This window comes from Fulmarus glacialis, unplaced genomic scaffold (genome assembly GCF_000690835.1).
Source record: "Fulmarus glacialis isolate BGI_N327 unplaced genomic scaffold, ASM69083v1 scaffold13195, whole genome shotgun sequence".
In the NCBI taxonomy this organism is placed as follows: Eukaryota; Metazoa; Chordata; class Aves; order Procellariiformes; family Procellariidae; genus Fulmarus; species Fulmarus glacialis.
In genome coordinates this window covers 12,193-39,053 of record NW_009214990.1, presented here as the reverse complement: position 1 = coordinate 39,053, position 26,861 = coordinate 12,193, and the positions used below count along the sequence as shown (strand labels likewise).

The window sequence follows — 26,861 nt, the reverse complement described above, 5'->3', positions numbered from 1 at the left end:
CTGCGTAGAAATTATTCTACATTGATAGGCATTTCCATATGGAAAGCTTTCTGTGCTATGAGGCATATATCCGCATATTGTTTAAACTGCACAAAGTGCCAATTATTTTGGTGTCAGTATACACTGTCATGTAAAATCTGGCTTTCCAGATATTTGGTGGTGTTTTACAAACATCTGTGTTACAAATAATGTAAGTCTCTCTTTAAGTCCTTGCATGACATCTCCGAAACCTATTGTTACATTTTCAGCAGCAATTCAACAAATACTAGCTCCCATTTTCTTCAAATTGAAATGTGACTTCTGTTTTCTCACTCTAGGGTTTAATCTCTGTTATACTGAACCTGACCAAAATCAGGTTTGGTCAGTAGCTGGAGGGGAGTCCGTGAAGAGGAAGCAGCACTGGTGCCCTTCTCTGGGTGGGTTGCTGAACTGTTATCCCATGGTAGCTCTAGAGGGCTCTCTGCTGTTGGAAATGTTACATTTCCAATGAGTTATATGACAAAGGTCTTAATAACCTGTTGGTCATTAAAGAACTCATAACACTTTTTTTGCAAATGCTAACTTCATTGTCATCAGCAAAATACAGCATATGCAATTAGAATCTAATTTTCTCCAGTGTCAATTAGAGATCCTCATTTTTATTCTGAACTGTGTTCTGCTCTGCATGTAAATGGCTGTCACTTAAGTTATATCATTTAAGTAGCATAGGAAATAATCTTTGTGTATGTGGTTTGCGAAATTCCTTGTGTAAGTCACTAGAAGTATGATGTTACCAGCACTGACTATGTGTGCAAGAAAGACAGGAAATAATTATCCCAGCCTTTATTGTAACCATGCTGTTCGTTACTGTAGTAACCTTAGAAGTATATGGGCATTGTTACGGGAGCTTTAGAAATAAGTGTATAAGATGGATGACTAGATGAGACAGGATGAAAGTATGAGCAGTAATTTTCAGCAGATAATCTGCATTTGTCATCAAGTTGTATCAAGTGGCATTTAGAAAGGAAGGAATACCTATGTAATACTTTTGTTTTTTATTTCCAAACCCTTCCTTTGGGTGTTATACAGGGACATGAATCCCAGTTCTGCCTTGCTGGATGTGCAGTATCATGCTGGGTTTGACTGGGTATTCTGTATCAGACTTGGTTGCATTAAAATGGATTTTAAAATGGTTAGTTTGAAAATGAGTCAAGCAGTTAACGATTATAATGCTGTGTTCTCTGTTGTAATACTGAATTCTATTCTCTTACAGTTTTGTAGGTTTGCTTTTCTATATACATGGTTTGTGCTGACAGTGCATTGCATAAGGGAAGCTGATGGCTTGGGAAGCTAGCTGGTGACATTTGGGGGGCGTTGATATGTGGATAAGAATGCAAGGCAGTTGGATAGGTAAGCCCTTTCATTGGGTGTATGTGCTAACATAAGCAGTGGTGTGTAATAATTTCAGTGCTAGCGCTGGTGTCTTAAACATAGCCAAGGAAGAAACATTTACTGACATGAATGACAACAGTTTGCATCTCCTGGAGCAATTGTCTTTGGTTTCAGAAAGCCGGTGCTGCATTGCTTTCACTCGGTTGTGTTTCGAAAGCTGTGAAGACTAGAAATAACTAGAGATAACTAGAAATAATATCTGTGAAGACTAGAAATAACTGCAATGTGATTACAGCTTATATTCTCCAACACATTTGGGCAGCATGGGTTGGACATCCGTTATGGATGGTGCTACAGTTTTCTGTGTGATAAGGAGCTTATGTATTGAGTGAGTGAAAATAATGTTGAGTTTGATGCTCAGTGAGCTCCCCAGTAGGAACATGCGCGAGTGTCCTGCTTTTACCTGCTCGTGGTGAGTTCTGTCTTGTGTACTCTGCAAAGCCCTCGCTTGAAGTCACTGTTGTGAATTTACTGCTGAAGGGGGAAAAGGTGAAGTATGGCTAGATTCAGGAAGGAAACAGGTTGTTTTATTTTCATTAGTAGCATTTGCAGTTCCCCAAGCAATAAGGGCTGGAGAAACTGGCTGTTGAGAGCCACATCTTGATTAGATGTTTGGGCCTGTTGTAAAATCCTGTGATATCTGCCAGTTGTGCCGGCGTGGAAATCCTCCTTATACAGTGGAGGAAAGGTATTGAGAAATCTTTCCTGTAAATTCTGTTTTTTCCCTTCCTCTAGGAGCTACTTTTCATAGTAGGAAAAACACGCTGAATTACCCTTGTCTGCATAAAACACAAACTAATAACAATTAAGGTATTGATTACTTTTTCGGACAGTGAAAAGATGCTTCTTCCAGGATTCGTTTCCCCATGCCATCCCTGACTTCCAACACCTGCAACATACAAGTTCTGGTTGTAGATGAATTCAAACACTCATTCCTCCTAGCATTTTAGATGTATTTACTGCATGTACTACATCTTTTCATGTCTGACCACTGTAATTTGAGAGGAAATCATATCTTTTTTATTGAAGGGTATAGGTTGTTCTAGTTTAGTTGAAGTGGGGGTTTTATATCAGTGTTAATACACCAGTGAAATTTTTGTGTAATGAGATCTTAAGCAAATTAAAACCTTGTATGCAACTATTGAGCTTGTGCTTGTAAATTCAGAGGGTAAACATAGATGTAGCCAGTTTTAAACTACATAGGATTTTGGATTGTTATTTGAAATATATTTTCAAGTAATTGTGATTGAACTGAAATAATTTCTGAGATACAATATTGTGGAGTGGCACCTGCATCCTGCATTACTTGTGCTTTGACTTCTTAGTTTTGAATACTTTCCTAGTCAGTTAATAATCAGATCAGAGTGCTGAAGTTAGTGAACAAAATGTCTGATAACAGTGTCTCAGAATTAGTGTTACAGAAATGCTCTCAATGTGTTTAAACATGCTTCTGTCTATATTCCGTATAACACTGTACGTTGTTAAACCCTGTCAGTTTTAAGATCTAAATAATTTAGGAAAAAATGAATTAAAAATACCCTTTTGGCTGTTGCATCTGCCTGAGGGACATCCTCCTCATTCGGAGGATTTAAAAATACAATCCCTATGTTTACTTCCCAGTTGAGCTGTTCAGAAAAGTCACTAAACACCGAGGGGGTATACAGTGAAAGTTACTTGACACAAATTTGTATGGAGAAGAAAAAGGAAATAAACATTTTCTATAGTCTTCCATTCCTAGTTGTTTTATGGCTAAGTAACTATGGTGGGTAAAATTCAGGTGCATATGAGTTTCAAAAATCACTGCACAGCTGAAAGGGATAAAAAGAAAGTGTTTTTCACCAGTGGTGGCCTTGAACCTTCAGAGGCCTGTATATAAGCTTTATGTTATCTGAAGCTGTATCCTAATTGCTTTAAGATGTATTAGGTGCATGTATAAGTCTTTTCAAGGACTGCGTTTTACTGAGTTCTCCATTTCTCTGTTTAAAACAAGAGAGAAGTGACTTCTTTTTTTGTTGTTAGCCATTTTCACTTTCTGGTAATCTAGCAGCATCCTGAGCTTCTGTGTCTTACTTTGAAAGTACAGTGGCAGTGTTTGTTGCATTTTAAAACCAGTTCAGTTGAAATTATTATACAAAAATAATTTAAAGATTGTAACAGTCTGCAGTTTTCAAAAAGCTGAACATTATGTGTAAATATTAGTGTTACTTGGCAGTTGTTTTCAGCACTATTCTGAATGTTTTATTGGAACTTTTTAAAATGCTTCAATTTTTTTTTTATTATTTTGACCCAGTTTCACCACATCACCTGTTCTGTTTAGGGAACTTTGTTCAGCCAATCCACACCCTGAGCCATCAGGATGGTAATTCTCTAGTTGCAATGGGTGGCAATGCCTACTCTCTAAAGAGTTGACTTGTGAATGCTTGTATGAGGTTCTGGCCCTAAATCTATTGATCACGCTAGGGTCACCGTGGTGCATTTCTTGGGCTGAAGTTGCAAAGTCCCAGGTCTCTGGGTTGCCTGCTGCTTCCCTGTTAGAATTCAGCGTGCCAGACCCACGGCACCCTTGTCTTTCATGAATGGAATTCAAAAAGACACTTACATTTCCATAAATAAATTAGGAATTCAGTGGCTTCTTCCGGCTAATCAGGGCAGGCTGATAAACCTTGCTAGCTGTTTAATAAATGAATTGTGACTGATTACCTATTAATATGGACGCCTCAGGAATTCACCCTGGGGGAAGCAGAGCAGTGAAATAGAGAGGGGCATGGCCCCCTGGGAAATCAGGGCTTCATGTTTGCAGCTTAAATATCTCTGTGAAGTATCAATAAGGAGGTAATTGAATTTTGAACACAAACATGAGCGCCGGATGGATGAAGGAGAGGGGGGCTCTGATCATCTCTTCATGCCCCTTCATACTCCCCTCCCCTTTCCCTTAGAGACCACTCTAGTGAAGATAGATGCTAAATCCATTAAATAAAGATTAGACTCTGTCGTGGTAGAAAATGGCAGCTTAGCTAGATCCCTGGGCAAATTGGGACCTTTAGCAATACAGAAAATTAAAATATACATTTTTAACAAGTGTGCTGTCGACACAGTAATAATGACTGTGTGGCTTGTGGGGTTTGCTCACCTTTCATATCTGCTTTTGTTTGGTTATATCACTTGCTCTTGTTTTGAAACCAGCTTGCTTGGTCTCTCTGAAGCAGAGAAGACTTAGGGGAAGGAAAGCTTTTTTTCCCATCTTGCTTTCTGTCTTAGGCACTTTTTCTTGGCTCCTATGCTTGTAATAGTATAGAAGATCAGTACTCTTGTATTTGAATATGGAAATAATTAACTTTGGCTCCAGCATGCTCAGTCACATGTCCTGAAAAGTAGTTGGAAATAGTCTAGAGGAAGCATGGAGATGATATGGGAGAGTGAAATGTAAATGTGATTGGGCTTTTTTAAAATGGGTTTTATTCTCTAAGCACATGGCTTTGGTTTTTGTTTACTCCAGATCAATTTTTCTGAGTTCTACCGCTATGGGAAAAATTAGTATAGGGGTGTGCATTGTAAAATGTCAGTCTTCTTTCTTGTCATGCAATGAATTGTAGAAACACAGCTGAAGTGGCCTTAAATGGGTGATGGTCTTCCTTTATACTACTGTGCTAGACGTAGAATGCGATCAGGCCTTCTTCACAACTTTGCATGCCCTATTCTCTGCTGCAGAAAGTCAGCAGATCCTCCTGGGTTTTGCAGGCAGAACCTCATCTGCCTGTACAAGTAGGGGACCAATTGCCATACTAGAGAGACTGCTCCTCTTTTTCCAGATAAGATGATCATTCTGCAGAACAAAATCCAAAATTGTTTCTGTTTAACGTTTCTTAACAAGAAATGAACCTAAACTAATGTGTTCCTGGGGAAAATTGCTGTTCCTTCCTTCTAGAAATTTTTCTTTTTACTTTAGATAGTTTTGAGAATGCAAAGAGAAAAAAAGGATTTATGCTTTGCTGAATTATTGTGGACTGAGACAGTAGTAACATGGAGACTTCTGTCTATCCTTCCATGACATCTCCCTGATAACATCACTTCCCTCTTTTTGGACTCCTCAAATTTTAGCAGTCATGCCTGGAAAACCCTTGATACTGCATCCTCAGCTTCAGCTGCTAAGAACTGAACCCAGCATCGTCATCTTTGGTTTAGGAAGAAAAAAAGTAGCTATTATTAAGTGTAAGAAAAGTATTAATACACATTCCAGAGACAGTAATGAGCGTACCAGGATTTTAACTCAGAGCTGCTGCAAACGTGGAAAAGGTTTTCCATCTGTTTCCCAAACTATCATCTGCTTCCACATCCCAGCAGTTTACTCACTTGTCTTTTGTCAGAGGGTTTTTGGGTTGGGAATGTCTGTATTTTTTCATCCAGCCATGCTTCTAGCGAGGAAAAAATTTTCTAAGCTGGCTCAGCCTCAAGGATTCTCTTTCATGGTGTTGGCACCAGATTGAAAATGAACAGGTACCACCCCTTAGCTAAATTGCATTAATTGATTGTGTATGTGCTGTAGCCTGTCTCAATTTAAGAAGCAGCCAGATCTCAAGCCTCCCTTGGAAAGGTAGATTATAGCATTGGGTTTATCTTTGGCCAAACATGTCGATCACGGGTTCCTTCTCTCTAGGGACCTTGTCCCCTTGCAAGGGGGCAGTTCCTCTCCTGAAACGCACCCCTCTTTCTCCATTTCTCAGTCTGCTAACTACTTATAACCCATTTAGTTTCCTTTAGCCTTGGCTGGCCCCTTTCAAAGAAGTCACCAGTGCCTTGACAGCCTATGTCCTTGTTTCTCTCATGCTATTGGCATCCTTACTTAGCCTTGCTGTATCAGCTGTCCCTCTGCCTATTTTGGAGATTTTTCTGCTTGCTTCTCCCTGCATGTAAACTTAGGCTGATTTTGTAGCTCGGGAGTCTTCCTTTGTGTATCCCGAATTAAACAGGAGACTCTTGCTAGTTTGTTCTGTAGCTTCTTCTGAAAGCAGGCATGTGCCAGGAACCTCACAAGCTTATGACTTTCCACATATTAAGGCACTTAGTGATGCAGCATTTTAATTAAATTAACCAGAATTCGTAAATTGTAGATAGACAGATTTTCCAGATCATCTCAATATGAGCTTTTAGAGTGATCAACACTCTGCTGGTGTTTAATCCATCAGACTGCCATATGGAGTGTTGAAGAGCAGAATATCTGTTTATTAACAATTGTTGTTTTTTCACGTCAGCAAGTACGATTTTCGTATTTGAGGACCTGGGAGTGCAATCTGTTGCTGCATCTCTTATACGAATTATATCAACCTCATGCCAGACCCCATTTCATGTCTATCCATTTTTTTTAATGAATCCAGGTGATACAATAGGCCTTCTAAATGGCATGATAGACCAAGAAAGTCACTCCACCAGTGTCCAGAATGGTCTCTCTTTGGTTACACTATCACAAGAGGAATGTGTCCAGATGTCCTTTATGAGAAATTATAGATATCTGTAGCGTCAGTGGTTTCTGCAAACAATTGAGACACATTTAATGAAGCTTTGCAATTTGAACAACCAGAATATAATTCACAAAAGTCAGAAAGTTGTTCCTCATCTTCAAGATCAAGCTGACCTTTTATTCACTCTGTATTTATAAATACCTGTCTTCAAATTCTAGGATATTTTCTGCGTTAGACTTCCTTAGCAATAGAAGTTACCTGTCTCTTCAAAGTAGTGGTCTGTTCCATTTTATTGTGACACACAAGTCTGTTTCTACTCCGTTAGCTGAGTGAACACTACCAATTGTTGGTCTTTCCAATGGGAAAAATACTCTTCAGGCAAGAGGAAAAAATCTTCCTGTCTTGTGACTTTTTCATTGCTGCTTTCAGAAAGAAGTATTAGCTGTTCTAGGATGGGAAATGAGGTGGGCCCAGTGCAGAAACGTATTTTGCAACCTAGGCATCAGGCTCTTCTCATCAAATCCAATTAAGGTATTTTCCCCTGTCAGAACCCCCTGAATTCTCAGCAGGAGTAACATGCAGTCATTTTTACGCATCCGAATGTTTTCATAACTAGTGGCTTATTTGCTTTCTTGGATGCATTGACAGAGTGTGGGGAATAAGACGTGCTTATTAAGACAACTTCAATTTTGATTTCTGTTTAGGTAAGGTATGAAGAGGAGGGAATTGTTGGTATGCGTTGCTGATGATAGATGGTTTTTAACCTTTATTGGAGTTGTCCATCTTATCCAGCAGATGGCATTGAAAATGTACCTGCTGCTTTCTCTTCTTGCTAAGCAGTGCCTTAACTGAAATCCGAAATCCTACAGGCTGTACTCTTCCTTTTTCTCTGGTGCATAGCTGCAGATCACTTCCTAATGAGGATTTTGAGTGCCCTCTGCCTAGTGGGTGAAACAAAAGCCAACACATCCATGGATTAACAAGAAAGGAATTTAAGGCTGGTGTGCTGTACCCTGCAACAAAATCCATTTTCAGGATTTCAAAGTATTCCTTTAAACATTTAGCATTTGGGCATGTCCTACTAGTAGTCTTCTCTTTCCTGACTTACATTGTTTGTCTGTCCATCTGATTGTCTGCCCATCATCTTGGTATTTGTGTCATGTGGGCAAATAAGCAGGCAAACTTTCATAAGTTCAGCAATGTTAAGCACTCGATCCCTTTGAGTAGTCCCGCAGTACTTGCTAGCTCAGACCTACTGCTGGATTCCCAGAGAGGGCACAGGTTCTTCAAGCCAGTGGCAGCGTCTGTCCCAGTGAAGGGCATTTCTTAGGCTGGTGACAACGGGAGTTTGTAGGCCCTTTGCATGTGGGTCACTGTGAGGAGGAGAGATTGTGAATGTTGATGATATTTAGAGTGGGTATCACTTAGCTTCTAATTAAATCATGAGGATAGTGGGATGTAGATGTAGTGTAATGATTCAAATGGTGACTGGCTATGGCAACGAAGCTGAGAAGTGAAAAATCTTTACTATGCATGAAGAGAACGTCAGTTCTGTAGTACTTTGTCTTTGTTTTCTGTCTTTTCTGCATTCTTTTATCTTTATTCTTTTCAGTAAATATGCTGTTTAATATCATTTCTGTACAAGCATTACTGTACTCACGCAACATAGTGTTTTATTACTCCTGAGCAGCCAAATAATTTGAAAGAAATGATAAAATTTATGTACATGAAACACAGCTAACATGTGGAGTTAGCATGAACGCCCACATCAGAACTATGTAGCATGGCTTTGTTTGCCTCACGTTGTTTATATATTGTTCCTTATTGTGGCTGTAAGTTAGCAACATACCCATTTCAGAGTATTCAGACCTCATTGGGAGCTAATGAACATCACTACCTTTCTAGAACCTATGGGATTAAAAATGCCTTCTACCAGCCCCTTCATTTCCTTTATATCTGAGGACCCGAGTAGATGTGGAAACCGGAGCTTTTTACTCTCTTCTTCTCCTATTCCAAACAAATTGTCTATGACCCCTTTTTTGATGACTACGAACACTGCTGCTGTTCTGTCCCTCGTTTAGCCTTGTGACCAACTGTAATGCTTGACTCTCCAGTAAGTCCAGACATCCAAGCATAACCTAAATCTTCTTCGATTTTTCTATATAACACCTATGGAATAAAACCTTTCCTATCTATCCACTCAGCTCTTATCCAAGTTCTTATAATATTACACCTTTTCCCGAATCTTTTACTCTGATCTTAACAAATCTTGTTCCACTCGTAAAGTTGAGCTTATCATTTTGACTGTGATCAAGATCTCCATACATTTCTCCACCCACTTTGATATTGTATCAAACCACTTTTCTTTCCCTTCATGGTTTTTTTGGTGCTTTGTCTAATATGCTGCATCCAGTAACAGAAAGACAACAGACACTTCCAGTCTGTCAAGAATGCAAATGACCATGAGCCATTGCTGTGTTTTCTAAGAAACTGGTTTCCCTGCACACTTTGGAGGCATACTTTGTAAACATCCAGGGAGCTAGCGCATCCTCCTGCCACCTGTTATCAAGAAATCTTGATAACTGTTCAGATGATGTATTGTGAGTGTGATACTTTTCAGTGTTGTGTCATTTAACTGTGTACCTCTATTCTCTGTCTGTATTTATATAGTGTCTCTCCTAAGCTCCTTAGGGCAGAAATAACTTGTCCTGTGTTTGTGCACCATGTAGCAGAGTGGGTACTTGATCAACAACAAGAACTTCCAGGCATTAAAATAATTATTCAAGATGTATGTCAGCATTGCTAGCTAGCTGTATTTATTTAAAGGTATTTGTGAAGCTAGCATCCTGTCTGTTTTCTTCTCTTTTTGTTGACACTTTGTTGAACATGTTGGCTTCCTTTACTTTGGCATTACATGTCCTAACAGCAGATTTGTATGGAATAAACTTTGTGGAGTATTCCTTGAAGAGCTTTGATGATGTAAAAACAGTCTTCTGCAGGAGTGTTCAAGGCTCTTTTGACCAACTGCTTAAGAAAGCAGTCCTAGGAAATGCCACAAAAATATATGCCTGATGTTTGGGACCAGTGTCCGCAGCTGTTATCTTTTGACACCTACCTGGACTCTCCAAATCAGAAATAGAATCGCTCTAAGCTGTACACGCAGACAGATCTTAAATAAGCTGAACTGCTGTTTTGGAGGCATTTGTATGTTTCTGTAAATTTATACAAAGTTCTCAACTTAGACACCTCAGTCTGAAACCTTAATTTAGTTGGCATGGATCTAAGCCTTGGATCTAAAACACTGTTCATGAGATTAAATGGGATTTCCTTGTTTCATAATAATTCTATTCCCTCAATCTTAGAACTTGACAGAGAAAGATATATACCAATTCATGGGTGGGGGAACCTGAGGGATGGATGGAGAAGTCACATAGCAGGAGTGACAGCATCAGGAATAGAAACTACGTTTCCATTTGCAGGCTGAAGTGCTGTCTGCTGGGGCGTGCTGTCATTCTAGCCCAATAATTTTATCTATCAAAGAAAACCTTACCTATAAGTAACACAACTCTTGTTGTATTTGAGAAAATGCTTTCTGACACCAAAATAATATTGTTCAGAACTATTATCAGAAACAGAAGAGGACATACTTGAAGTTCAAACGTGGCAACAATTAGTCACAGCCTTGCTTTTTCTTCTATTATAAAATAGAAGGGAGAGAGTGAAGTAATATTTGTTCTCTGGACCTTCAATTCCTGTATAAATTGCAGGCTGCTTGAAGGGCCATAAGATCTTTAAATGTTTTATGTGATGTAAGTAAATAGCAAAATCTTTTTTTCAAGAAGTTGTAAAGTAATTGTAATTTGCTGTTACTTCTGGTTAGGTAAGTCTGAGAAAGTTAACAAATTAAGTATGATCTTTGTATGCATTTGTAATCACAAAGTTTTAGTTAAACTACACTGATGTAGGTTTTTTCCTTAACAAAGGTTTGTCACTTTGGTAAGTTTGTAATGAGTAGGCTTCAAAATAATTGACATAAGTTGAGTTGGATAGAAGGTGGTGACACAAGGATCTGTACTTGGACTAGCTTCACTTGATAGCTCTTTATGCCTGGACTGATAAAAATAGTTATGCTAAGTTGTCCTGATACTCTGTATGTTGGGTTTTTTTAATAAGATTTTGTTATTTCTGAACTAAAAACTTGCTGGTAGAATTTTCATGACAAATCTATCTGAACTTGCTGGAGAATTTATTTATACAAAGTAATTGGAGTTTGTGTGCATTGGTGAATGTGGCAGCATTTAACCATGTTTTGCATGTACCTCTCAAGCCTCCTGAGCTCCTGGGATGGTCCAGAACAACCAGGTGGAAGCAGAGTCCCCAGCATGGTGAAGCAGAGCAGATTGCTCTACCCCTGTATGTCTTTAGGCTTGAGTGAAGCTCCAAGACACAGCAAATTATTGTGCTGTTTCCCACCTCTTCTGCTTGACTTCAATAATCGTTTGCGTTTTACAACCCGTATTTCTGCATCAGGTTTCATAATCTTTTCCCAGAAAGGAAGTAAGTCTCATTCTCTCCTTTGTAAGTTCAGATACTCTGATACTTCAGGCAGTCTTTTGGTAGGAATAATTTCGAGATAGTGTGAAATATACCATGCACTTCTAGAGAGCTGCTTATAAATCAAGAGATTTCTTCATGAGAATGTGAAAAAAACTGGATCTCTTTGATTTTGAAAGGTAGAGCAGTTGTTATTCTACATCTCTACAATTGAGAAGATAAATTGAAAATTCCTATTGACTCCCAACCTTGAAAAGAATAAGAGGGGGGGAATTCAGAAAAAAGTAATGGAAGCCAGTCAGATTAAAAGTAGCAAAAAGGAATGCTTTTAACACAACGAATAATTTGATGTGGAACTCTGCCACACTGGGATTTTTTTTTAGACCAAGTACTTAGCATCTATTGAAAAGGAATCAGGCAATTAAATGGATGATGAGAACATTTCTAGTTACAGCAGAATAAAATGAAGTAGGAAATATCAACTGCTTCAGGATATAAAACAAGCACTTAGGAAGAGGAGGAATCTTTCAGAGACGATTATTCCATATGTCTTCATAATGGGGTTCCTTTTTTTTTTTTTCTGCGATGTTTCTGATATTGGGTGCAGTCAGACAGGATACCTGACTAGGTAGATTACTGATCTGCCCTGCTCTGTCAATTCCTGTGTTCGTTTACGGTTTTTATGACTACAGACCTGGCAGATTCTTGTTTAATAGGAAATAACATTTCTGTAATATACTGTATTACTCTTTTTTTAGCGACTAGTCTTAGATCCTATCTATTGATAGGATTTTACATACAAGATTTTAGTCAGCGATATAGAACGTAAATTCAGAGCATGCTCTGAGTTACATCTCTAGAGAGAACATTATTATTAAACCTTTTTGACGGTGTCCCCGGTGGCAGCTCCATAGAGCAGGTGGCCTGCATGGCACAAGCACACAGGGAGTCAGGAGCCTGTGTCTTATCAGAGCATATAATCTAAAAATCACTCAGCCTGTTTCTCTCTCCTGGGGAGATGACGACGATGACAGAGGACTCTTATGCTAAAAACTAATTGTTAACCTGCAGAAGACGTCATTCAACACAAATCCCAACAGAAAAGGGCTGGGTGATGGATGTTTCTGGGTAGCAGGCCAAGCTGTCACTTGGTTTTCAACAGATAGTTCTCTAGGTTGCATCAAGATTTTCACACCTAGTACCTGACTTACTTGAAAATAGAGAGCATATTAATTTAAAAAAACCCCAATGCTTACAATTTGTGTTTACTAACGTATGCGTATAAAACTTGGAGGAGAAGACAGTTCCTCCCCTGTCTCAGGGCATGAAGTGCACTGACTCTTGTCTATGGTGCTCAGATTTCCTGGAACAATAAGCAAAGCAGTGGCTGGGTGGAGCGTTAGAGGCTACGAAACAGTGTTGAACAGGAATATAGCAGGTAGGTAATATTTGGGAATGTAGGATTGCATATACATCTGTTGATAGAAGCATGGCCAGTAGATTGAGGGAGGTGATTGTCCACCTCTACTTAGCAGTCCTTAGACTGCATCTGCCATGCCACATTCGGTGGTGTCCTCCATGCCCAGCATGAGGAAGACATTGGTAAATTGGAGTGAGTTCAGCAGAGGGCCACCAAGATGATCACCAACGGGGCTGGAGCACTTGCCCTGTGAACAGAAGCTGAGGGAATGGGGCTTGTTCAGCATGGAGAAGAGGTGACTTCACAGGGACCTGCTAGTACCTGCGAGGAGGTTATTGAGAAGATGGAGTCAGGCTCTGCACAGTGCTGCATGGTGGGAGGACAAGAGACAACAATCATAAATGAAGCAAGAAGGTTTCTGACTGGATTTAAGAGAAAACTTTTCCGGTGTGGAGCAGTCAAGTATTGGAAGGATTGCCAAGAGAGGTTGTGTAGTCTCCATTCGTGGATGTTTTTAAGACTTGACTGATTACAGCCCTGAGCAGCCTGTCTGTTCTGAACAAAAGGTTGACCTGCCAAAGTCCTTTCAAACCTGAATGATTCTCTGATTCTGTACAATTTTCCTCATATGATATTGTACTGTATACCTTATCATTTGATCTGTTCTTTTCTTGTAGATTAAATTTTCTTCACTCATCACTTTTTCCTTATATCCTCTTTTTACTTATACCTCTTCTATTCCGCTGTGCCTGTCTACCTCCAGATATGTCTGATAGTACCGTTGTCACTGGATCATGAAGTCTTCTGGGTTCTCCTGGCTTCCAAAGCTTCTTCAATGCCCTTCAACCCTCAGAGCAATCTCACCAGTCACTAAATCTATGGACACTCCTCATGGCCATCACCACCTTCTGCTTTACTTTCTGAGCTGTCTTGTAGATGGTTTGCCTTTTGCTGTATTGCAGTGCTTCTGTTCTTGGTTTCCAGTAATGGATGAAGAACACTAGTCTGCTCATTAAAAGATAGCTATGGCACTGTATTCAGTTGTCATAAGAGAAGAAAGTAATGGTAGACGTGACCTCAGACTAGCAGTATGCATGTACTGGGAATAAACGTGAAGAGATTTTTGGAAGCAAAAGAGTACCAAAGCTTACTGGGCTGCTCTCAGTAGACCTTCTGGAGCGAAAAATAATGTTATTTTGTTTGTTTTGGTTTTTTTTAGGAATGACAGTTGACTAGTATGCTTTATTTCTGGGTTTCAAGAAACTGGAGTTTCTTCTGGCCGCTACTCTCAGGAGATATCTGCAGACTCTGATACCTCTGTATTTCTTGAGGGGAGACCTTATCGCTTTCTACAACCTGGAAGGAGGTTGTAGCTAGGTGGGGGTTGGTCTCTTCTGCCAAGTAACTAGTGATAGGACGAGAGGAAATGGCCTCAAGTTGCGCCAAGGGAGGTTTAGACTGGACATTAGGAAAAATTTCTTTACTGAAAGAGTGGTCAAGCCTTGGAACAGGCTGCCCAGGGAAGTGGTTGAGTCACCATCCCTGGAAGTATTTAAAAGACGTGTAGATGAGGCGCTTAAGGACATGGTTTAGTGGGCATGGTGGTGTTGAGTTGACGGTTGGACTTGATGATCTTAGAGGTCTTTTCCAACCTTAATGATTCTACGATTCTATGATTTGAATCATGTCTTTAAGCTTTTCTTCAAAACCCATGGGTACTAGAAGTGTGAGGTTGTTTATGAAAAATGTTCTCACATTTCTCATGGGTTTGGAAGGGCTTCTTTTTGGGTGCATTTTATACATCTGCTTTTACAACTGAGCCTTGCCTAGTTGCCTTTGAGCTCATTAACAGCTAAATTTTAATAATTGTAGCAGAGCCTGCATTGTTTATATTTTAATATCTATTCCAAACAGCCCTGAGTGGTATTACAATTTTGTTATCAAGTAGGTCAGATTAAAACTAGTGATAGTTTCTCTGAGTAACAACAATTTTCCCATGATTTTTAACTCTTCCAAATATACATTTTTTCTCTATTCATTTGAACTTGACTACAGTAGCGTTTGGATGCTGTAAAAACTGTAACATTTCTAAATCAGTGCATTTCCTCAGATGTCTTGTGACCAACTTGGAGTTGGTAAAGATGGTTTTGAATTCCCTGAACCCTGTTCTGGACTTCCAAATATTCCTCACCTCAGGGTATTGTTGCCAGGAGAAGAGGATTGTGGCAGGCAGAGTGCATGAAACTAGTCAGTAGTATAACTGAAAAAGCTGGACTAAGCAAGCAGTGAATATACTGGGAAGGATGAGGATAGGGATAAGGGTAGTCATTAAAGAAAGTGCCTTTGATTCATGTGGAGGAAAGAATAAAATTATGGAGGCAACAGTGAAGGTTTTCTTCTGCAGTCCACAAACTGCATATTGCTGGTCTTCCATAATTCTGGTTTAACTAAGGTTAAGGCTTTGGCCTTGGAACACTTGAGATTTCAATCATTTACTTGTAGTTTTACTTGGATTTTTTGAAATTATAGAAGTCCTCTATGTAATTTCATGTGTTGTATCGTCATACTAGTGGCAAAAGGATTCTTGGTTTACTTCATGTGTAAATCAGATAATATTGTTCAGTCATAAAAAGCGTAAATCTTTTCATAGAGACCTTCAATATTGATAATTCATTGTCATGTCAAGGGCTGCAGTCATCTACATGGAAAAATGTTTCAATGAGGAATCTTGGGATTAGAAAACATTTTAAAAATTTAGTCTACTTTTTAAAATAAAGACATACCTCTGGACAAATAAATACAGACTACCATAGTATGAGCTTCTTTCATCCAGATATCTCTTCCTGTGAAGCTGGTTGACAGAAGTTAAATTTAAAAATTCAGTTCTGCTTCACAGCTCAAGCCATTAGCTAACCCACTGACAGGGGGCTTGTTTCTGCCTTTTGGAGGTCAAGGAAACCATACCATTCTTGAACCAGAGCTGCAAGCCTCCCTGTAAACACACCTGGATGTCTTCTGGCTGGATTTGTGTGCCCTGACTTGCATAACCATACAGCTTGTATCCCAACATTATTAGCCAAAAGGAGTATAGGGACTTACATAATCATTACACGATTGTTTTTCAGTAACTGTACTGTAAATATGTAATTCTCTCTACTCCTAATAACTCTTAATCCCTTTGTTTCTATTGGCTCCTGGGCTCAGATTTTGCCATGGCCTGCGTGCCCCGGCCACTGATAAGACTTGAAAAAATTGTTACTTTCAACGTTCACCTGCTTTGCTCCCAACCGGTAAATACCTGCTCCCCAGCGTAGGCAGGGACATGTTTGTGGGAGCTTGGGCAGTGCTTCTGCCTGCGTGCCTTCTGAGAAGAGTCCGTTCGCCTCCAGAAACCTTTCATACCCGGCTGTGTGCGTATATTCAGTGCAGACCTCTCCACCTAGCTTCTTCATGTGTTTTATGCTCAAGAGTTCTTGAACAAACAGTTTTGATCTCATTTCTCTATGTTGCTCGATAAAGAAGATTACTCTTTGAGATACTTGTGGTGACAAAACCTAAATCATCAAGAACTCTTGGTCCTCCGCAGGGGTTGGGAGGCCAGGAAGAGATTATTTTCTTTTGGTACAACAGGTAGAAAAAAGACCTTTAGAGTGCCTCTTGTTAAAACATGCCACATTTCTATCCCACAGTTTGCCTCCAACATCTGTGGGACTTGGAGGTCAAAGCTCTCCCAAGGTGTAGCTGTTCCAGTGATAACTTACGCTAGTGAAGTCCCTTTCAGGTATACTTGAAAATGTCCTCAACTTTGATATAAAATTGCCTTTCACACTGCTTTTATTATTACAAGCATAACTTGAATTTCTTTCTTTAAGCCTTATAAAATACTTGAACATCATTTTTCTGTGTTTAATTAGCTTCATGAGTCAGCGCCTGGTCTTAGGTCTTGACATTTCTGGTGTGTGAAATTTTTTTGTGTATTTGACCTTGGCTTTATTCCAGAATAAATATTTTAAGCTGCTAGTTGTGTGTGGGTTTTTGTCTTCGGTCTGAGACTAGGGGGCAGACATAAGCAGCACTGAGAGAAGTGAACTGTATAAACCACAATTAGAATTGCAGTGCACAGGTGTCTGAAGATCTTATACAATTGCCAAGCTATTTGTTTCTCAAATGAGAGGGGCTTTGGGATGTATTTTGGAGAATAAAGGGAGCAGAAGGCCTTCCTTTTGGATGTTAGGGTTGTGGGTTTGGTTGTTTGGGGTTTTTTTAAATCCTAGTTTAAATTTTTCCAGACTTGATACATTTGATATCTTTACAGAACCAGTGTAATGAATGGTTGAAAGTGATCTACTGCGGCTGGTGATGGAATTTATAACTGCCTTCAGATAGGAATCAGCATTTAAGAATAAAAATTTCTTGCATGCTAGCTTTTCTTTGAGCATCAAGTTAGGTCTTGTGGTTTAGAAATCTGAATGCCAATGTTCAAAGTAAAATGACTTGTAATGATATTAAAGGAGAGTGGCTTTAGCATCAGGGTTATGGGTGAGTTCTGTTGCAGATACTTGAGGATCTTTTTGGGAAGGTAGGCATCTTAAATCTCTATGCTAGTCATATACAAAGTATTATTGCAATGAAAAAATAGTGAAGTGAATAAACAGCAGCTCACTGTACAAGACACTCGATGCATCTAGAGTCCCAGTGTTCACTGTATTTTGCAATTTAATGCACAATAATTTTTTAGTTCTGTATTTCTGTATGCTCCACTGTGTCAGATCTGTATTCTTGGGATGTGAGGTTCCATTAAAAAATAAATAATAATCGCAGCCCCCGCTCCCCCCATGTACACTCATTTTCTATAATATGGTAATGATATCACCGTTGCAGTAATTACGGGTCATCTTCATTTCTTTCATCTCTGCTGGTTCTGATGGCTTCATTCCTTTGACGGAGAAGATTTGGCTCTGGGTGCTGTGATTATTTTGTTAAGCATTATTCGAATAGACAGGAGTGAGAGAAATTAATCAATCCAAATGCAATTAGCATCATGTTTAACCCAGTGATGGACGTCTCAAGGTGAAACAGCCAGGGGAGTTTCAGACATTATTATTCAATCCAGTGGCTCTTATCTAAATTATAATCAAGAGAGGTTTTTATTGGCTTCGCAGGGAGAAGATGTAACTCTTTCGCTGCTTTGGGGGTCAAAGGGATTAGGTCCTTGGCCCCACAGGACGTTGGCCACAGGCAGCTTCTAGAAGTGGGAGGTACTGTAAGAGTTTCCTTTAATATGGGGGTCACTCAGGGCAAAATACCTGTACATCCTAATATCCGTGACCTGGAACATAAGTTTAGTAGCTCCCTGGGCATTGGGAGGGATGTCATTGCCCCTTGCTTTGAGTGTTTTCATTGACTGGCTTTCCCCATCTGTGTGTGAATGAATACTGTTTGTAGTTTTTGCATTTGAAGCTCTGTGAACATCATTGTTTGCAATTGAGTGCAAACAGAATGGTGCTGTCTTGCAAGGGAGGGAAATCTGATTAGGAGAACAAGGTAGATTATTCTGCAGAGGAGAAGGAATTTGATTTTTTTTTACAGCTGATATAATTTTAGTATTTATTGATAGCAACGATATATCTGCAGCAGATCTGTTATCACCATTCTGGATAATCCTGAATGATCTCTGAGATCTCTTATCAGGTATATGATAAAACACCACTACTGTGGGGGGAGAAAAACGAAGTGGAAAGAGGTCATATGAGGATTTCATGTTTCAAGAAAGCATTAGGTATTTGATTCCAATTCTTAAGGCTCTAGCTAACACTCACTAAACTGTTTCAGTGGTTTAAAACTTTATCAGTCTCAGCTATTTACCACTTCTCTGTCAGAGAGGACTGTTTTCATAGCACACTGGGAGGAGCGGTCTGTGTGCCTCACCTGCTCTGGTTCACAGCCTGGTTTTGTGCAAGCACCCACCTTCTTTGGCATTTCAAAACAAGTCATGCCAGACTGTGAACTACAGCTGAAGTAAGGGCAGATTCTGCTGTCTCATTCACCAAGGGAAGGACGGTGATGTTTTGTACCAAGGATGGTGTTAATATTTTAAAATGCTGCAGCAAGACTTGACAGAGCTCATCTTTCAAAGCCTGAATTCTAGCACGGTTGCTGACTCCTTTAGTATACATCTGTACATCACTCCTTACTGAGGCTGTGACCCCATCTGTAAGACGGGAATTAAATCACTGTATGTCTCAAGAACATTGTGCAGCTTGATAAACTTTGCAAGTGCTTTGATATTGATTATTGAAAGATGCCACAGTAATGCAAGCTTATTCCACCTGGAGGTTTATGCTGATTCTGTCGTCTTACCTGAAAAATGTGTTTCAGGAGTGCTAGATGATTACGCTGGTCTTCAGTGTAAATGTAGCAGTTCCTGAAGCACAGGTCTGCGTATCTGCATGTGCCAGTTCTACCTTCAGTAAAGGGGACTGACATTGCTTTTGCTAACCACTGCTCTCCTGAGATGGCAGTTCCAGCTCTTGAAATTGGGCTTGGTGTAGCATTCACTGATAAGTATTTGTCAAAGGCCCACAGTCATCAAGTAGCAGTTCATTTGACAATTAGGTTAAGGAACTACGCAGTTAGCAGAGTAATTGGAGCTCTCTTTATGAAGGAAGAGGAGCGAGCTGGTGCCAGCAGGCATCCAGGTGCTGGTAGGATTTTGGGGATCTGGTCTCAAGATAGAAAGTGGTCCAGACAGATCTCTCTCTCTGGTAGAAGTTCAGATTATGTTGGCTGGGTAATAATACTCTGTTGGTCTTGTCTGAAATAAGCCTGTTTTTTCTTTGAGGGCTGTTTAGTAATAATGTCAATCTTAAATATTTTTGCTGGTTTTAGATTGATTTTTTGCCTTCACTCCCCCCGACCCCTGTGCCTGATTTTTCATTTCCCTTCCAAATGCAATACTAGTTGAGCCCAGCCAAAAGATGTGGCTTTGCCATTGGCTTTCACAAGTCCAGTCAAGCGAGACTCCCACAGTTATTCACAGGCCTTTTTTATGTCCTACCAACTAGGAAAAAGAAGGGTTGTGTCTTCTTATCCTAATATTGTGTCTCAGGACAAAAGAAATACTTTCTGATGTAACAGGTCCTTGTGATAGAAGGGTTAAAAACTAGTGTTCTGCTGTCTCTCTGCAATTTATGTTCTTTGCCCTGAACTGGTAATTTCCACTGATAGTTCTTCAGAAATAAACCCTTTTAGTTTTGTTTTCTGTATAGTCCTAAGACACGGTAGTAGTTTGAGAGTGCATGATTAGTACTTTAAAGGAATCCTTCCGTGTTGAAAAACAAGTTCTTTAGTTACCGTAAATACAGCTGAATGGGAGGAATAACTGATAAACTAACAAAGTATGACAGTACCTAAAATAACTTTTTTGTAGTCAAGAATGTAGCATTCAAAGTGTGATACTAAAAGACATTTCAGGGCTAAAAACATGTTCTGTTCACAGGGCATTAATTGTATTTCCAGTTCTTCTTAGCAGCAAGAGCTTTATATTTCAACACAGCTAAATTTTCAGGTCAGAGGAGGAGCACAGTCCAATTTGTCCTGTAAGTTGTACATCTGGGGGAGGCAGAGAAGTTCTTCTTTAGCGGGTGACTTCATTTTAAAATTCCTCTGATTTGAAGATGTTCACAGGCTTTGTTTTGAGATTTTTAGATAAGCCCAGAAGTAATAAGCAGTGAAGGGTATAATGATCATGATAAATGTGTGATAAATACAGTTTGTCATATATATCTTTTACATAGACTTTATCACCAAGTGTGTTGCGCTTTTGCATGTAAGTGTATATTATGTTTAAAAAGTGTGTGTATGTGTGTGTTGCTTAGGGATTCTTCTGGATGAAAGTTGCTTATGTAAGTGTAAATCACTGTTTTCTTTGCTGATTTTATAGGAGTAAATCCTTCCATTATTTCCTGGCTATGCAGACCTTATGACACAGTATGTCCTGTGCTGTTATATGTGTGAGAAGGCTTTTTACGGGGAGCAATCAGGCTGGACCCCAATCTCCAGTGCAGTGTTCTTTTTTTCTAATTAAATTGTCACTGGAAGGAGTATCTGGAACAGCAGTTTTCATTTTCAATCGAGGAAAAAACATTATGAGTCTTTGTCATTTGATTAAAAGTTACTTAACCTTTAAATTGCTACAGATGTAAAGATAGCTCTGAGTTTCCAATGTAATCGCCTCCAAGTTAAAATCAGGAAAATCTTTGTGTAATGAAACCCATATGTCATTGTGAAAGGATGCAAAGCACTGGCAGAGTGGGCTCCTCTAGCAGGAGATTCTGCACCCAATCTTGTTAACCAGGACTGCTTTTGGTAATCCCTCATCTCCTGACTTGAAGGAAATCAATCTGTACTACTGAGTCTTTTCAACCAGCAACCACAAAATTTACTGTGGAGAGGCAGCTTGGGGACAATTGTAGTAGAAAAGGAGCCCCAGGAAACAAGGCTAAATGCGGGATTGAGGGATTGAAGTTCTAAAGAGGAGATTATATTAAACCTTATTCTGCTCCCCTATCAAGTAGAAATCTCCCCTTCTCCTTTCAGCCCCAGCCTTTCCTACGCAATACCTGTTCTTGAGATCTGCTTGGCAGATCTTGCCAGGCAGGAAACTTAATTCGTACAGTACAGCATTCTCTGTTAATTATAATAGCCTGATACCATTTTTCAGTGCATTTCTCTGAAAGAGTCTATTCAAGCACTCAACTTCCATTCTAACCAGTGCTGATAACATTTTAAAGTGTTTTTTCTATGGTCTTCAGTATCCTCTTCCTCCTCCCTAGTAGGTGAGATTAATTTGTATCCAAGCTATTGCGATCGTATCCATTGTTGATTTTTCTATTGTAGTAGATGCACAGCGTAGGCAAGGTTGTAAATCGTGACTTGACATGGAGATTCATGTTTCTGTTTCATGCGGCACAGCCTCTGTAGTGTCTGCTGGTACAATGAAACCTGCATTTAAGCCCTCTCTTCACTTGAAGTCTGTGGTTTAAGCAACCATTTTAAAGAAAAAATCCCTAAGGTTTTCACTACAGTTTTGTCCAACCTTTTAATTAAAAAATCCACCCCTATCTACTACACAACTGGCTTCTGCTTGTCCCTTGGGTAGTTGCGTAAGGCGGGTTTTACCGTCTCTCTTAGACTGCAATCATATTTAGAATGTGGGTGATGGTTTCTTCATTCACAAGCTCTTCCCTCACTCCAGCAAGCTCCAAAAGGCCCCATTGGAAATGATATTCCCATTATTAAGAATTCATTTATCAGAAGCAATACTGAGCAGAGGAGTCAGTTTAATATTAGAGGCTTTTCTGTGGAAAACCCAAGCTCAAATCATACTCCAGTGCAGATTAAAGAGAACAAAGGGGAAGGAATAGCCAAGATGTTTGAAGGCAGTACCATGTAATATGTATTTGGCCTGTGTTTACCAGGAATACATTGAACTGTGGTTCTTAGGCAGATAAGAGAAGCAGCTGAAGCAGGGAAAACAAGATTGTTAGTGTTTGTGGAAACTTGCCGTTAGTTTGGCTGTGATTTTTTTTTTGTGATATGAGGATGTTATTTCCTGGCCATTTTCATACATGTACAAAGATGTAAGGTCCTTTCTTTCAGTTTGGCGTCATATCTTTAAAAATAAAGCCCCGATGCAAGCCTGAGTATGTGAGGAGAAGAGGAATACAGAATAGCAGAAGGCTGTCTCCTGCTCCTAATGGGATTTTGTAGCAGCATGTGCGAGTTTGTTTCAGAAGTCAGAAATGAACAGATGTTGGTATAAATTACCTCTGTGTCTGATGTCTTGCAAATTAAAAGCGCGGTTGGCATCACTAAACAATTTCACCAGGTTGGGGGGGGAAGCGGGCGGTGATTATTGTAGCAGGTCGGTAAGAATCTTTAAGCTGCAGCAGAACAGGATAGCAAGGATAAAGGAATGAAGAATAAAATGAGAGGTCTGTGAATTAATCAGAAATGTTAACATCTCCGATGACAAGTGAACAGGAGGGCACGTGCTCTGGAGCAACCCCCAACCCACAGTAATTTCACTCAGCGCACAGAAGGAGTCTATGCTCTCTGCCTGATTTATAGGGTGCAGCCCTCTTTGGGGGAACAGAATTGTCATGCATTCGTATATCTCCTATATGGGACTTGCACTCTGGAAAACTTTCTCCTCTATCAACTACAGTTCGGCTTTGTGCTTTCTCCATTAAGAGTGTTTTAAAACCATGCACTGTTGATGGTGCAACGCAGGGAGGTGTCAAAGAACTGGTGCTGAAAATCTATTCCTAGCTGAAGTTTTAAAAACTTGCGTTTTTATTTAATCATGTTCTTTGTGCATAACAACTTAGTTCCTGAGAAAATAACAATCCAGTCTGCCCTTCTGCAGCATCTTCTATCCATGTGTTGCTTCAGCAGCACTTAAAAGATACAAGCTATCTTGTGGATGGGGAAGTAGAGGTACAAATGAGTACTTCTGTGGTAGTGAATCAGAAGCAGAGTTGGGAATGGATCCCAGGTGATATAACTCACAGCTGGAGGCATGAACCAAGCAAATAATGCAGTGATCTGCTTGAATCTGCAGCCGGTCTGAAGCATGTTCCACTCACGGCAGTGGACTTTGCAGCCTATGAGTATCAATATGTACCGGACAGTTCATAATACAACTAATTGTTTAACAGGGATCCTGTTGATGACAATACCTTGTGATACAATTTTGGGTAGACAAATTAGAATGTAATAGTTTAAAGAAGAGGCTTTAAGGCACAAATTCTAACCTTAGGTAAAGAATAACAAAATGTCTTTACCTAAGGGTGCATATTGAGTATTTTAAGCTGAACATTTTTATTAAATTTTAGTTCTCTTCTAACAGATAATCAGTAATGTCAAAAGAAGACCCAACATCAGCCACAAACCCACCTCCAGTTTTTATGCTAATTGTAATTTCTGTTCCTCTGAGTAGAGAGGTCAGGAATTGAATGGATAAAACAGAAGATGAATTCCCATCTCCTTCCAGAGTCTCTCTAGGCTAGGTGTGGGAAACATGCACGTTTTCATCAATCCTGTGAATAAAAACCTCCTTGTTTTGATGCCTGTCCGTCCAGCACAAAGTTTACACCTTTATTTAAAAGAAATGAAGGGAAGCAACGGTGGGAACCTTGTTTTTCTCCAGGACTCAATTGCTAATCGTGTTATCTTTGATGCATTGTATTGTTATTGCAAGACAAAGATAGTATTAGGGCTGCTCTGCCAGCTTGTGAGCTGATGGGCTCACAAGTCAGAAATGTCTTGTGCAGAAAAGTGGCTGTGTAAACCCTGCTGTAATACAGCTACCAGAGATTGATGGTGCCAAGAGTGAGAGAGAGACATATAAACCTTGCCTTGCTGTATTAAACATCGAAGGACTGACAATGCAGAGAGAGAGAGAAGACCAAAGCTCTATAAACTTTACTTTATTACACCATCCATAGTTGAACTGCATTGAAGGAATATAAACCCCATTATATTACAGCATCCAGGGACTGACACTGCTGAGAGAGAGAAAATGCTGTCTAATTTCTGTTGAAGATCATAGCATCCAGGGACCAATAATCCTGAAATGGAGAGAGTTCCATAATCTCTGATGGATTACAACATCCAGGAACAATTGCTCTGAGATAGAGTGATGGAGATCTGGATTACACCATTCAGAGATGGATAGTACAGAGAAAAGGAGGTGCTGCGAGAGCATAACACAGTAGGAATAGAAAGCATAGATTGTATGTAATGAGACAGCCTGTGGGAATTATTGCTGAGTTTAGAAGATTCCAGGCCCTGCCTGCATTTTTACGATGTCAGGAATTCAAGCTGGAATGAAGTTTTACTTATTTTCTACTTTTTTAAAAAAAAAAATCCTTTCACTATTGGTATAAGCACAAATCTAAGTTAATTTCTTATCCTATGGTTAAAATCTGTAAATTATACAATTGTTGGGTTTCTTGGCTTTTTTAACAATATTAATCTCTTTTTCCTCCTTTGTGATTTCAGCTAGAGAAATGACACGAGGGAAATTCCTGAACATCCTGGAAAAACCCAAAAAGTAACTGCCACATCTGGAGTTTGGACCAAAATACCCCAACTAGATCATTTGAACTAGTTGAACCAGATGAACCCCAGAACTTCTAAGAAGTACAAAGCTCTTGCTCTAGATCTTCAGGAGCAAACATCTCTTTTTGCATCCACAGCTCATCTCTTTATGGGGGAGATGTATTGCATACACAGGTCACAAAGACTGCAGTTGGTTGCGTTGGAATTCGGACTTCATCTGACCATAAGATGTCCAACAGGAGGACTCGGCTCTGACATGCTGTGGCAAAGTTACCTGTTTTAATGAGCTATTCAAAGTGAACAGCCATTCAGTTGCTCTCAGTGGCAGCACCTATTTGAAGTACACAGCAGATCTGACGCTGGCCTGTGTGCATCATGAGGCGTTGACCCTTTTGTGTGTCTTTTGTCTTAGATGCATTGATTTCCTATGTGCAACTTCTGTGCTGAAAGATGTGAGCAGAGTTTGGGGTTCGGATTGACCGATAGCACTGGTTCAGGAGCATATGCTTTCAGTGCAGAAGTTGAGTGCAGTCTGTGCGTTAGATTCCAGTTACTCACTGCCTTCAGAGAAGCATGTCTGGTACTCCGAGGAGGACCTCCAGACCTTCGATGTACCAGGAGCTTCATCTCACCGCTAAACGGTTCTCTACTGAAATCAGGACTGACAGACCATAGGGAGTAAGAGGTGTTACTGTATCAAGAAGGAAAACATCCCTACAGACACTTCTGCCAGTACACAAAGAAACAGCTTTGTTAGTCCACTGCAATTCTCTGCTTCTTACAGAGCTAGAAACTGAAGAATGTTATAAAGTTGAAAGGCACTAATATTTTCAGTTAGCCCTCCAGGAAGGGGCAGCAGGATTGTTAGCCACATTGCAAGGATGGTCTGCTTATACAGAATCTTAACACTTCTGAAAATAACATTTTGTGGTACAACCTCAAAATTTTCTTCCCCTACAAACCCACAATTTTTAAGACAGAATTTTCTGTGACCTGGTCTCATTCAGCACACAGTTTTGGGCTTTATTCATCTTACAGTTTAATGTCTTTTCCTTCTGTTAATGCACTTGTGCATGTTCACCCCTGAGAAGAGGTAAGGAGCATGTTCAGACTTTTTATTTTATTTAAGAGAAGAATTTTTAAAATTTCATTCTCTTTCCTTTTCCTAGAAAACAACTTTTTAAGCGTTAGTAAATATGTTCTTTCTAGGTTACAACATAATATTGAAACATTGGATGAAGAGCAGGGTTTTTTCTCCGTTTAGAAATGTTATTTTTAGCATGCAGGCTTTTCAAAACTTGTCATTTCCCAGGCTGCAGTCACATGTGAGAGGAGAAATGACTTGGAAATAGGCTGTCCTTAGAGCATTGCATTTTTCTGTCTTTGCAGAGAGGGGAGACTCTTTTCAGGTGCATGTGCAATAAAGAGGAGGAGATGTTTTTTAATCAAATAGACTTCTCTGAATTTTTACTAAAATGCTGGTGGCCTTTTGGTTTGCAGTCTGTGGTCTGGGTTATTACCAGTCAGAACTAGGCTTGTTTTGGACAGCTCCTGTTAACTTAAGTGTAAGCAGTTAAAACCCACATCCCGGGAAGACCCCTGCACAAATACTGTATATTTAGGAATGTCAGGAGTCAGATTTTAAACGTAACGGATTTATTTTTGAACTTCACAAATGCTGGTGGCCTTTTGGTTTGCAGTCTGTGGTCTGGGTTATTACCAGTCAGAACTAGGCTTGTTTTGGACAGCTCCTGTTAACTTAAGTGTAAGCAGTTAAAACCCACATCCCGGGAAGACCCCTGCACAAATACTGTATATTTAGGAATGTCAGGAGTCAGATTTTAAACGTAACGGATTTATTTTTGAACTTCACA

The 26,861-nt window shown here is 39.7% G+C and overlaps 1 protein-coding gene across 1 annotated transcript in view; it reads left to right on the top strand.

Moving 5' to 3' along the window:
* Window positions 1-24,983, top strand: part of LIN52 (lin-52 DREAM MuvB core complex component) — a gene marked incomplete at its 5' end in the record, with an annotated part of 44,638 nt that extends 19,655 nt beyond the window's left edge. The window contains one exon of the mRNA XM_009578798.1: window positions 24,928-24,983. Coding sequence (XP_009577093.1) covers window positions 24,928-24,983 — 56 coding nt within the window. The remainder of the gene's footprint in view (window positions 1-24,927) is intronic.
* Between the last annotated feature and the right edge of the window lie 1,878 nt (window positions 24,984-26,861).